This window comes from Carassius gibelio, chromosome B5 (assembly GCF_023724105.1).
Source record: "Carassius gibelio isolate Cgi1373 ecotype wild population from Czech Republic chromosome B5, carGib1.2-hapl.c, whole genome shotgun sequence".
NCBI lineage: Eukaryota > Metazoa > Chordata > Actinopteri > Cypriniformes > Cyprinidae > Carassius > Carassius gibelio.
In genome coordinates, this window is record NC_068400.1 from 39,932,615 (window position 1) to 39,946,698 (window position 14,084).

General features: G+C 36.7%; 2 protein-coding genes across 2 annotated transcripts; both read left to right on the top strand.

The window, feature by feature from the left end:
- The first annotated feature begins 1,207 nt into the window (after positions 1-1,207).
- LOC127958560 (chemerin-like receptor 1) lies at positions 1,208-5,569 on the top strand. The gene is made up of 3 exons (XM_052557462.1): positions 1,208-1,475; positions 2,663-2,790; positions 3,098-5,569. The coding sequence occupies exon 3, from the start codon at positions 3,122-3,124 to the stop codon at positions 4,088-4,090; it is 969 nt and encodes a 322-aa protein (XP_052413422.1). The 5' UTR covers positions 1,208-1,475; positions 2,663-2,790; positions 3,098-3,121; the 3' UTR covers positions 4,091-5,569.
- Positions 5,570-10,733: 5,164 nt separating this feature from the next.
- On the top strand, positions 10,734-13,802 carry LOC127957719 (protein adenylyltransferase FICD-like). Its single transcript, XM_052556363.1, has 2 exons — positions 10,734-11,004; positions 11,908-13,802. Exons 1-2 carry the CDS (start codon positions 10,734-10,736, stop codon positions 12,984-12,986), a joined length of 1,350 nt encoding a protein of 449 aa, XP_052412323.1. The 3' UTR covers positions 12,987-13,802.
- The last annotated feature ends 282 nt before the right edge of the window (positions 13,803-14,084 follow it).

Sequence of the window (14,084 nt, forward strand, 5' to 3'; positions counted from 1 at the left end):
CAAAAACACACTTCTTTTGTGACTTTTCGCGGCGCTCTCGCTCTGATCAGGCTGTGCTCAGCCTCTCTCTGCTCTGCTATACTGGAGCGCGCGCTCTTGCGGTAGAAGAGCGCGCACTTCAGGACCCATATAAGGAATTTCCGCTCCATCTAACGTCACACAGAGCCATACTCGAAAAAAACTTTCCGAAACTTGTGACAAACCGGAAGAGTTTTTTTGGAACAAAAATACTCCTTCAAACGTACAACTTAATTTTTGAAACTTTGTCCATGTTTAGCATGGGAATCCAACTCTTTAACAGTGTAAAAAACTCAGTATGCATGAAATAGCATTTCACCCCCCCTTTAAAAGTGTTATTAAACGTCAAATTTTTTTTTTTTTTTCAAAAGCTTATGTTAATCAAATTATAATTGTAAAAACACTTCATAACAGAAATAGTCCTGGGCAGTCCTGGACTCATCATGGTCCAGGATCCCATTGTCCTCTAGTCGGTAAATTGTGAATCTGGATCTTGAAACAAATAATATTGCTGCATTATAAGTCCTAAAAATGACAAAATTACATGTGTGGCATTTAATCTTCTTAATGCACATTTTATCAATTGAATAACGTGGTATATTTGACTGTCCCACGTTAGTCAAAACATGCTGCCTTGAAACATCATTTTCTTAAGTGTGAAAACAAAGATTTCTTTAAATAGAAAATATTCTTAACACATTTTAAGAATATTATTGCTAAATTTGATGTATAATTTCATCACAAATATATTTTGATAACAATTTAGAACATTGTTTTATTTATAACAGATTTATATCCTTAACATTAATTTTGTCTAAAACCTATGTCAGTGTCATTTCAGTAAGCTTTACAAGAGGTACTTCCTGTTTGTTGATTTTCTTGGCCACATTTCTGATAAAATTTCCTGAAATTCAAGTGATTTCAATAACTTGAAACACCTGCTTGAATTCAACACCAAACATGTTCACTTTAATGTTGTAAAAGAAGAGATAAACGAGTAGGTGTCCCACATTAGTCAGTGTCCCACATTACTGTACATTAATCCACTCTACTAGGTGAAGAAGAGCATGCCACAAGATGAAGGGTTGTGCTTCCTGTATCTATAACAACCTGCGCATGTGTAAACGTGTGGTGAGTGTGTTCACATCCAGAAAGGAAGTCATACTTTTTTGTGACTATAAAATGTTATAGTTAGAACACATTCCCTGCTGAAGACTTTACGCCATTTACTTTTGCTGTTATTTGATTATGAGTCATTGTTTTTAAAAAAAAAAGGGAAACCATTTCCTTTGGTGATGTGTAAAACTTATTTTAAACAAGTCATTTATTAAGAGTGAAGTTATTATTTTATTTTATTCCTGAACCTGCATTACGAAGTTCTACAGTGGCTCAACTGAGCTGATCTGGACTCTGGTGGGAAGTACTGAAGCTTCTATTGAATCTGGTAAATAACAGAGGTAAGAGCGATATTTATATATCACCTTTGCTTGTGGGAAACAAAGATGTGAATAGAGGTTTTATGTATATTCTTTAGTCAGAATAATTTTATAACCGTATACTCAAAATTGCTGCATTTAAAATGTGTTCTGTAATTTGCTTTGTGCACTCCTCTATGTCTTCAAATGTAACCAGGTTTACTGACTTTTCACAGCAAATTTTTCCCAGTCTACTTTTTCAAAACACTATCTATTAATTGTACAAACTTCTTGAAAACATATTTTGTATTTACTATAGTTTATACTATAATTATACTAGTACAATCACATGCATTTACCAAATTTGATATGATTCTGATACCAACTTAAGATCTAAACATGTTATGCTACCCCATTCACATCTATTCTTGTACCCTGTCTATTATTAATGCAGACCAATGATCTTTCTTCCATGATTTCTTCAACAATGTTGCTATTTTTGTCTGACTATCATGTGCATTGAAATCTTCACACCATATTTCTTTCCTGCATAGATTCATTGTAGCATATGAAGTGATCAGCGTCCCAATCATCAGTTTGTGTATTTTCTCCATTTTCAACAGCATGTATCTGATCTGCCTTGACTGCCTTCTATCACTTTTCTTTTTTAACTGTGATGCAACATTGATGATGTGACAAATGAAACCAACAAAGTTTACTTTCTACACTACTAAAGTATCTTTATAAACTTTACATTTGTGCTCAAAACCATTCTGCGTATGATCTGAAATCTGGATTGGTGTCTGATTAATGGCTGTTATGTTCCTTTGGCCTTTTCCACTGGAGTTACACAGTTACAGCATTTAATCTCTGCATCTTTTTCACATTTACCATACTCATGCTGACCTCCACATCTAGCACACCTTAGCTTTCCTTTGCACTTCTTTGCTGTGTGCCTCATTATTTGACTCTTTGTAACATCTAAAATGTTTGGGAATGTACTCTCTCACGCTGTAATTCTTGTATCCCATTTGCACTGAATTAGAGCAGGTTTTCTCAAAATGAGTTTCTGTTTCTCATACTGGTTAGCTTTCAGTTTCTTACTATTGTTTCCCTCACCAGACTCACTATGTTCAGACCAACTTTTCCCTCTATTTCTTCCCCTCAAATCTGTTTTCAATTTTGTTTATCATCCTTTGGCTTCTTCCTGTTACTCCCCTCTCTTGCAGTCCAGAGACAGACGCTATTGCAAAAGACAGGAACAGAGTCTGACACTCAGTCTGCACTTAACAGTAAACAACCCAGCAACAGAAGTTCTGAAGCACTGCAAACGGTTTTGTGAAGCTTACTTTGTGAGGTAAGTTATCTTCCGATAACATCATAACCAATTAAAGATAATATATGTATATGATCATACAGTGAACATTTCTTTTCTGTTCAATTTTAAAAACAGAGCAGCAAAATAATTAAGATGCATACGATTAACAATTCCACGTTGTAATATAATGCTTTCCTTATTTAAAAGTTGGTAGATACAAGATATAACACCACTGGGGCAGACTGGAATTTACTAATTATTCTAAGTATCACTTATGTCTATGGAGGTTACAGCCCAGCTTCGGTTTAAATGCATTTGGATAAATTTCATATTGTTTTTGTTACAGAACTCTGCTTCCAATTCAGTTCTAATGGAAAACACAATGAATTCAACTTCAGATAATGATTATAATTATGACAATTATTATCCAGACTATTATTCTGTAGCCAGCCCTGATGAGGACGTAAATCTTGGATACTGCAGGGAAGCAGCATGTATAATTACAGTGATCTTTAATGTGATCATATTCCTTCTTGGCATCATTGGAAATGGCGCGGTGATCTGGATTACTGGTTTTAAGATGAAGAAGTCAGTGAACACCACCTGGTACCTGAGTCTGGCTCTGTCTGACTTCATTTTCTGCGCTACTCTCCCTTTCACCATTGACTACATGTTGAAGGGGAGCTGGATCTTTGGGCTCTTCATGTGCAAGTTCAACTCTTTTGTTATGACCCTCAATATGTACAGCAGCATTTTCATCCTGGTCATCATTAGTGTGGATCGCTGCATCACCGTCAAGTTTCCCGTCTGGGCCCAGAATCAGCGCACCGTACAGAAAGCTTCTGTAGTTGTTTTGTTAGTTTGGTTAGTGTCTTCATTGCTTAGCATTCCACCTGCCAAATTCAGAGATATTACAAATCATGGATCAAAAGACATATGCTATAGCAACTATGAGCATCACCACAAAATTGTTGTATTCATGCGCTTTATTTTGGGGTTTTTGATTCCATTCCTGACCATCTTCACCTGTTACTCCATCCTGATCGGTAAACTTGGAGCAAAACAAATGTCCAAATTCACCAAACCCTTCAAGATCATGACGTTACTGATCACAGCTTTTTTCATCTGTTGGTTGCCATTTCAAGTAGTTTCCATTTTAGAGTTGAACCGAACCGAGCGCAGCTTTGCCTTTCACACAGCCCAACAAGTATCCGGCAGTCTCGCCTGTGCAAACAGCTTTCTAAACCCGTTCATCTATGCATTCATGGCCAAGGACTTTAAGAAGAAATGCTATTCCTTTCTTTCCAAGATTGAGAGCGCCTTTGATGAGGAGAACTGAAGTACTTTCAGAGCAACTTCAATCACCAATTATATACTATAAAACTACAACTATAGAGGATTCTGGCCCATAGAAACGATTTGGCATTAACAAGAAGTGCAGTTGTTTTGTCAGTTGCATGTTTGAGCTTGGAAAATTTTAATTAGCAGTTAAAAAAATAAATAAAGGTTCAATATAAGCTCCTTTACAAGTCATAGGGCCCTATCTTGCACCCAGCGCAATTGACTTTGTACACCGACGCATGTGTCATTCCTATTTTGCACCCGCGCAAAGCGCTCTTTTCCCTCCACAGAAGCACGTCGCTAAACTAGTGAATGAACTTGCGCTCCCTGGGCGGTTCAGCGCAAAAAAGGAGGCGTGTTCCGGCGCAAACAATCCCTGGGGCTATTTTGCTGTTCCATTAAACAATTGCGCCACTGACCAGAAAAAAACTAGTCTAAAGTCAGTGGCGCGTTGCGCGTTGTTCATTATGCTATTTTAAGGGCGCATGCTTGACCATAATGTATAGATTGCACAACGCGCATACACTTTGCTCATGTAATCTACACAGATGCAACAGTTATTTTTGCAAATCATAAACTGTTACACTAAAAAAAATATATTAACACATGAGATGACGGAAATCATTGTGGTGTGCCACGAAGATGTGAAAAAATAGGCATAAATCTAGCTTACAAATTATTCAGGCTAATTGTAGTAATTAAGGATCAGACCTGTTTGCCCAATAGTGGCAAGACATATAGGCTATGTAAGGACATCTGACAAATATGTTTGTCCGTCAAGAACCAGGAAAAAAAATCGATGAAACAATTGTGGCTATTTCCTCCCACGCCTGTTTAACCGACGCTATTTTGGGTGGGTTTCTCCCATCCCCATACAACACAACTTCTCTGTCTTTCACTGCTCTTACAAGAACATCAGTCTCCTCGGCTGTGAACCGCTCCTGGCGTGCGCCTGGTAAATACGCCATAATAATAGCAATCCATAATGGAACTTGCGCACCTGCTTTTAAAGGGAATGTTGGATGACGCTCTGATTGGTTTATTTCATGTTACGCCCAAACCACACCTATGAATAATGAAGCTACTTCAGACCAACCCATTTTAGATTTGCGCCGGGCGCAAGAGCCATTTATCCCGCCGGGAAAATAGCAACAGCGCCGAGACCCGCCCACAAACTTACTTGCGTTTCGCGCTTTGACACTTGCGTTTCAGATCGTTAAAATAGGGCCCATAGTGTTTGGTCTATGATAGCTATATTTACCGTTTTTATCTTACCATTTAAGTTTTTATTTAACACATGGGGTCTGGTGAATGGGAGGTTAAAATAATTTGTGGGTTTTTAATGTATGTATTAAACATAATTTGGGCAAGATCGGCAAATGTTTTCATGCTCCACATCTCTCTCTATCTTTGTTTTGCTAACACATGCATAAAAATATATAATAAAAATCTTGTTCTATCCATTCTGTTTCCTTAAGTGCTGGGAATCCTCTTAATTATTTAAAGGGGTCATGTGATACAATTTACACTGTTCCTTTCTCTTCAGAGTGTTCCAAGCTCTTGGAGCATAAAGAAGATCTGTGAAGTTGAAAAGACTAAAGTCTCAAATCCAAATAGATATTCCTTCTTAAAGTTAAGACTTGACCAGGCCTCCCTAAAAAAGCTGATTCAAACAAGCCCCACATCTCTATACGTCACAATGTGGGAATATTTGTGTAATGCAGCCAAAATGTTCACGCAAAGAAAGAAGGCGTGGTTTCAGTAACCATGTAATACCCAAATATAGAAAAAATGATCCTCTCGGTTAATTTTTTTGGGAGGCCTCTGATGTAGAAATTAAAGATTTTTCAAAACGTTTACATTTTAGTACATTTTTAGTAGTTTTTGTAATATTGCAACGTTGGCTCTAGTTAGTAGCAGAATTTCTGTATTTGTACTCACTTTGTCTGAACAGATATACAGAGCATTTAAGCATGGATTTACAGGGTTGATTGCTTACTTAGCCCTATAACAGTACTGTATATATCATGAGTAATAACCACACAACAATCATATTTTATTATGAATAAGCATTTATTAATAAAAATAATGAAACATTTCTTGTATTTTTTTATTTATAAAACTTTTTCTTCTATCACTTTTAATGTGGTTTGAATGAAGTGTGTTTACTTGCAGTGATATTCCCTAAGACAGTTCTTTTAATCTGAGGAGCACAGGCGAACATTGCACTTGCTAGTACACAGTGTGTTTGTGTATCCATTATTGCAGTGTCTGCAGCCTATTCTCTTCATCTTTACTGGGAAATGTGCAATCATGTCTTTGCATACATCCAGTGGGAGGTGGTCCGATGACCTCTTGGCTGGGGGACTTACATCTGTTGAGGAGGGTCTCTTCTGAGGATCCAATGGGCTCCCTAATGCACCTTCTGTGTGCAAGTGTTCGTCTTCCCTGAAGATGGTCGCCCTCTCTTGGGTGCTGATTTTGATTTGTAAAACCAGGACTCACCTAAGACTTCTGAATATTTATGATTTGATGGAGTGTTTCAGAAAGTATGTTCTTTAGTAAACTGTTGCAGCCTGGAAACTTGTTAGTGCCATTTCCTTAAAACAGCAATAAAAATAGTTTTGGAAAGTTGCAACATAACAAGCATTTAACATGCAGTGTCAGCACAAAGAGAGAACAAAACTGCTTAAGTTTCTGCTTATTTAATTTTTTTAGTTTCAGCATTTTCACCAAATGCACACAAAAATAAATAATAAATGTAAAGAAAAAATACAATCATATTTCAATCATACAAAACATGAATATATGTTCACAAATGATTACCGGTATTATTAAGTAATATGCTAACTATTTACAAATCTGCAGTAAGTTATCTTTAAAAAAAAGCATATCATGAAATAATTAAACTGATACTTGGTAGATGGTTAATAAATTACTAGTTAATATATTATTAATCCCTTATAAATCATTGAAATATCAACATTTTGCTATTATCTCACAGCATTAAAATACTCCATGTGTGTCAGAAAAGACATCTGTCTACACCTTCACCAGTCAGCCCTTACATTGCAGTACACACTACAGATTATTCAAACCCTGTTGTGAAAACACATGATTAAATCATTTACAAAGCTTTCTGCATCCTAAAAAAACATTTACAACCGATGAGTATTTTACACTTAAGAATAGGGGTTGCAGTAAGCTTTGTAAATGATTTATTTAACACAAAAGGTTTTGAATGCTTTGTATTGTGTACTGCAATGTAATGGCTGACTGGTGAAGGTGTAGACAGATGTCTTCTCTGACACACATGGAGTATTTACATGCTGTGCTCTTGAAGGGTAAAACTGGTTCACATTATCACTAGATCACACACACTCCACACAGAACACAAGTCTGTGCTGATGAGAGAAAGGGTTTAACACAACCCACTGGAATCCCCTGACTGTCAGTCATTTACACGTTTTTCCACTTGACAGCAAATAAGTGATTAATAATAGTAACTTAACTAGTAGCTAGCTATACTGAAAAAAAAAAATTGAATTCACAAATTTTTTAAGAGGCTGCTATCAATTTATTTTATTTGACTAACTATAACAGGGAGCCGATGAAACATGAGACATGCAGATCCATGTGTGTGCTTTTCTTAGACAGAGATGTGGTCAGGCATGGGTCAAACACTGTCAAACAGGTATATAGGGGGCAAGACACAAGAGTAATCCTAGGGCATGCTTGGGTCTTCGAAGAGTGAACTAGGGAATGATACAGTATCCATTATCCAGAGCAAAAGGGTCAAAACATGAGTAACAGGGCAAGGCAAAAAAAAAAAAAGACTCAACTATGAAAACTAAGTCAAGACTATGAAAACTAGAACCAGAGACAAAGACTGAGAGAACTAGAAGCACAAACAAGACTATGAAAACAAGAAACTGAAACAAGACTAAGAGAAATAATAACACATAAAGGCTTTTGTATCACAGCTATCACAAGGAGAGGGATGTACGCAGAACAGTACTTGGCAGTTTGTGAGAGAAAATCCAAGTGTCTGATGATTGTGCTGTGTGTGTGTGTGTGTGTGTGTGTGTGTGTGTGTGTGTGTGTGTGTGTGTGTGTGTGTGTGTGATTGATCTCAGGTGCATGGTATGATTGTTATCATACGAACTTGTGATTGGTGCATTGGAGCATTGGAAATGTAGTCCAGGGTGTACTGTGTAGTGTGAGAGTCAAATTTCTTTTCAGTGTATTTACCATTTAAAAGGATGTTTAATTATTTCATTATGCTATTTGTTAAGATAACTTATGACAGATTTGAAAATCGGTTGCATATTGCTTGATAATCATTTGTGAACATATAGTCATGTTTTGCAAATGATTAGTTAATCATAATCTAATCACTTGTAAATTATTTCTAATAACTTTATTAACTTAATCTACAAAACATATAAAAATATTAACATATCACTTATTAATAATTTATGAATGCAGCTATATTTTTAAATGATTAGTTCACCATTCATTAATTACTTGTAAATTACTTGTAATTGAATTAACAAAACATTCACAAATTGTTAACATATCACTAAGTATTCCTTTATGAATGTGCTGTTAATGATTAGTTCATCATTAACTTATCACTTATAAATGACTGAACGTTATTATAAAGTTAAAGTGTTACATGAATTTTAATTTTGGGGAAAATTACAGTATCCCTTTAACTGATTCACGAGCAAAGGCCATACCACAATCAATATATAAATGAATAGCTTATTGTTCAGAATGTTAGAGACGAGTTGGAAGAGGATGAAAAGGTAAACAGGAAAGGATGAGGGTCAAGTTGATCTGGGCGTCTTGAACTGATGACCCCGAGTGACTCAAGATGGGGGTATGATCTCGTTTGTATACTTGGGCCAGACGATAAGGACCATCTAAGTTGGGAAGAGCTGAGGTAAGCTTAGGCTTGATGGAGAACATGATATTGTTGTGGATGAAGGCATGGTATAGTCTCTCGGAGATTCAACATCTGGCTGCTGATGTTATGAATCTTGTGGCCAGTTTCCAATTTCTGTAAGGAAGAGGTGGTCTTTAGGAAGTGCTTAGCCTGCTTGTCAAGAGTGGACATGTTCAGAAATAGATCTGAAAGAAATCAGAAGAAGTATGGACAGAAAATGTTATGCAAAATTGGACTGATTATTCTTTATCAACACAAAAGCCTTTTTTTATGTAATACTTTTAAAATAAATAGTATATAGTAATCCATATTATGATCAAATACATAGTGTAGTTTGTGTAAATTGTATATTGCTAGACTAACCCCCACCAAAAAAAAAAAAAAGTCTTATGAGCCTCGTAAGACTTTATTCAATTCGAGCACTGATTACATTTATTACTGAAGCAATACTGACCCCTAGTGATCCAAAGCCATGGCGTGACTTCTAATTTAAAAAAAAAAAAAAAAATATATATATATATATATATATATATATATATATATATATATATATATATATATATATATATATATATTGCTGTTGATCTAACAGCAACCACAGTAATAACCTTCTCAAAAAACCTTCTAAAAAAATAAACAGCTGTGTGACTCACGTGCATCTTTAATTTTATTGAATTTGAATCCATTCCTGTCATATTCGAATGGATATTAATTCTCACGATTGCATATAAGGCATAGTTTGATATTTTAACTCCTTACATTCCTCCAGCGTGATCTCCGCTCCTCCTCTTTTTTAGTGCATGCTTTATTTTTATTTTTTTATATATATATATATATTTCTATTTATTGTTACGCAATAATATTATTAATACTATATGTAAATAAATATCTAAATAACATCAGCGTCTTGTCCAATCATGTAGTTCTACGATCTGAAAAATGTGTTGCCGCTTGAGGGCGTGCAGCAAACATCTGACCAATCACTAAGCATATACTAAGTAAAACAAACCAATCAACATCACCCTTACATGTAGTCCATTTCCGTTTAGCGGAAGTTGATGTTGGTAAAGCCAATGCAAACATTTCTGTTCATATCTAGTATTTATAGCGAGGATAACACTTCATAAAGCGGTAAGGTGTGTTTGAAACTTTGCGTCGTGTTTTATAAAGTGCGTAGCCTGCCCCCAGTTTTGGTGTTTGGTAAAGATTTTTCTATAGAAATGTGTGAATAGTGTTATGACTGTAGTTATGGACTGTCTAACGTTACCTAAGGTGAGATCAGCTGGACAAATATCTTGTTTTACAATATTAGAAGTATTTATCTATTGTGTTTAAGTATTACCATTATACAAATACTTAAATGTTACTGTGTGCAGCTTTACAGGTCAAATACAGGTTTAAAAAGGTCGACTGTGTTTGATCATAAGTAAATTTTCCTCTCATCTTCAGATTATGTATCAACATGAGACATGGCTGTAAATGTGGTTACAAATCACTTGATTTAAGACTGTTTCATAAACTGTCAAGACTCCCAAGAGCCACCTGCATCACATCAAACTGGAGAAAATGACAACAGACCTGATTTAACATGTTAATGCTTGGCCTTCTTTCTTACCTTTCACACTGGTTTTCAGATGGTGTCTTGAAGGATATCGTGCCCCTGTCCCGTGTAGTCTGAATAACGTGATTGATGGCAGCTCTGGCAGTTTTCCGTCACGTCTGCAGCGGTCCTCTGCTCTGGGGCTGGGGTCCCGTTCTGTGTGGCCTGCTGGGGTCTGTGTTTGTTCTGCTGCTGCCTTTAGCAGGAATAGAGGAGCAATGCTGCGCCTCACTGAAGGGTGTTGCTCTTCTGCGCTGTCGGCTGTGGGGGGGTGTGCAGCGGCCCGTGGTGCACACCACGAGTCTGACGGTCCCTTTCACTGCACTAGACCTCCTGCCACAGAGAGTCAAGCCCAGTAAAGGTACAGTATACTTGAAGCTGCGGCTGACTTTGTGTTGATGAGTAACTTAATTGTTTTCGATCAGAATTGACGGTTTACTCTGTAAAGTCAATTTTTGGATGCATATTAATCTAAATTAAGTATGTTAGACTTCACAATGTTGTATGGTAATCTTATCCTCCTGGGATCCAGATGTAGACATTTGTCATTTCTAGTGTACATTTATATTTTAGCAAATTTCTCTGAGACCATACATGCCATATGGATGTCCACTATAGCATCGGTCCATCGTGTTTATATTTTATATATATATTTTTTTCTAAAATATATACATGCATGTATTTATATTTACATAAAATGTATACTCTATATATATATATATATATATATATATATATATATATATATATATATAAAATGTGTATTGCTAATTTTTGTTACAATTAATATTAACATTTTTCCAAAAATTTTATTTAATCTTTATTTCAATATGCAAATGCATTTTTCAATATTTTTAACTCACCAATTTGTTTTTTACTTAACAATAAAAAAAAATTATTTGTACGGCTCAGTCAATTCTCAGTGAATCCAGTGCCTCCCTCCTAATTTTCTTGTTGAAGTTTGTTTTAATTTTGTTGTATGTTCAATAATGAAATGTAAATATGTTTACGAATGGCATTTCTTTTTCAAATTTATTTGTTTCAAACCTAATATTCATCTCAAATTCAAATTGTTACATTTGTGGCTTCGAAATCTCACCAGATGCTAAAACTCAGAAGTTCATTGCAATCAGGTTTACAGACTGGGTCATTTAACAGATAAAACTATAAAAAAAAAAACTGAAACATACTTTGAAGTGTTAAAGATTATTCATCTCTCAGCTGGAGACACACTGTGAAGTGCTGACCGTCTGTTTGTTTACAGAGACTCAGCTGGAGGCAAAGGCGGCTCTCCAGCAGGCTCTGGAGATGAAGACCAATGGCAAGAGGGAGAAAGCTCATAAGCTGCTCATCCACGCGCTCAACATGAACCCAGAGTTTGTGGAGGCGCTCACTGAATTAGGAACCATACTGGAGGAGGAAAAAGACGTGGTCCAAGCAGACCATCTGTACACCAAGGCCCTCACCATCTCGCCCTGCAACGAGAAGGCTCTGGTGAGCAGGGATCGCACACTCCCGTTAGTAGAGGAAATAGATCAGCGCCACTTTGGAATCATTGATGGAAAGGTGCGACGTCTCATGTCCATATCCAAAGGCAACTCTGCTCTGCGCCGAGTCATGGAGGAGACATACTACCATCATATCTACCACACCGTCGCTATTGAAGGCAACACGCTCACTCTGTCCGAGATCCGTCACATTATTGAGACCAGATATGCCGTTCCAGGAAAGAGTCTTCAAGAACAGAACGAGGCAATTGGCGTCGACGTGGCCATGAAGTACATCAACACCACACTTCTGTCCCGTGCCGGAGCGATCACTGTAAATGACATCCTAGACATACACCAACGGGTCCTAGGCTTCGCCGATCCTGTCGAAGCCGGACGATTTCGTGTCAGCCAGGTGTTCGTGGGCCATCACATCCCACCGCATCCGCAGGACCTGGACAAGCACATGCAGGAGCTGGTGCAGTGGTTGAACTCGGAGGAAGCGCTGCATCTGCACCCGGTAGAGTTCGCAGCTCTCGCGCACTATAAACTGGTTTACGTTCATCCGTTCGTGGACGGGAACGGACGGACTTCTCGCCTGCTCATGAATTTAATCCTAATGCAAGCTAGTTATCCGCCGATCACCATTCGGAAAGAGCAGAGGGCGGAGTATTACACCGTCCTGGATACTGCCAACGAGGGCGACGTCAGGCCCTTTATTCGCTTTATCGCGAAATGCACTGAAATAACACTTGATACACTATTGATAGCCACAAGTGAGCATGCAGTGGGGCTGCCCGGGACTAGTCATCATGCCTGTCCTGACTGTAAACACACCATATCTGTGCATAGCTGATAGATGTACACTGGCAAGTGGAAAAAGATTGCATGTGGAGTAAATTGAGGTGCCATATAAGCCTCTGTACCGACCTTGTACTGCTAGCAGGGGACCTAATTAATAAACTGTTGATCCATTTGAAGTTTGTGCATTTACTGTGTAGCTTTATTCGTTACAAATCCTTTGTTCAATGTTCGAAATGTTCACATGGTTTTACATTTAAAATGAAAGAAAAGCTCTCTTATTCACTGAATGAACAGTATTAGGTCAGATCTTCAGCAGCTACATCCTTCTGCATTTGAGTTCATGATAATGTTGCAGAAATGAACTGCTGTCTGTTGGGAACTACTGTATATTCATACTCCTATTTGTGTGGACTTCTTTAAGTCTCAAAATGCAAGCTTGAGTTAATGTCTTTTGAAGTTTGACAGGTCTGTTAAATGTGAAAGGTTGCAGTTCTTTAGTGATGCTTTTCAGATGCTTTACTAGCTGAAGTGCATTTTGTGAACAGCTTGTTACATTTCTCTCAAGCTGGCAGGGTACAGAAAAAAAAGTTAAATGAATGTCTTTTCAAGCCAATTTGAGTAATAGTAAAAATAGTAACTTTTTTTTTTTTTTAGTTTTGAGGTTAAAAAAATATATTTCAAGAAAATAAAATTATACATATTTTTTACATCAAGTCTGTTTTCATCTGAAAATGCTTGTTCCGTGATTCTGATCTATGATGCAAGGAATATAATTGCCCACAGATGTTTAAAATGTTAAGGAAGATGTATTATTGTAACAGGAATATCGTTGTGAAGTTGTATTAATAATGTTGGCAACTTTTTTTGACTGTGTCTTTTTTGATTTCGAGTTTGTCATTATTTTCAAGCACTTTAATCTATTTAAACATAGCTTTAATTTATTTACTACTCGTAAAAGCTATTTTATTATTGTGTGTAATAAATTATTGTGCAACTACTCATTTCCTTCTAGTATTTGGTGGATTTATGTCTTTAATTTCTCATCTTTTCATATGTAGGATAATAGCACTGTTGTGAAATATGTAAATGTCAGCTTGTACCCTTAACAAAAGATCAAAGCTAAAACGAAATGAGAAAATGTTACAAATGA

What these genes read in the sequence shown, in the direction of transcription:
- LOC127958560 (XM_052557462.1), top strand. Translation starts at nt 3,122, where the DNA reads ATGGAAAACACAATGAATTCAACTTCAGATAATGATTATAATTATGAC.
- LOC127957719 (XM_052556363.1), top strand. Translation starts at nt 10,734, where the DNA reads ATGGCAGCTCTGGCAGTTTTCCGTCACGTCTGCAGCGGTCCTCTGCTC. An exon ending in GAGAGTCAAGCCCAGTAAAG is followed by an intron (nt 11,005 to 11,907) that starts GTACAGTATACT and finishes GTTTGTTTACAG; the next exon opens with AGACTCAGCTGGAGGCAAAG.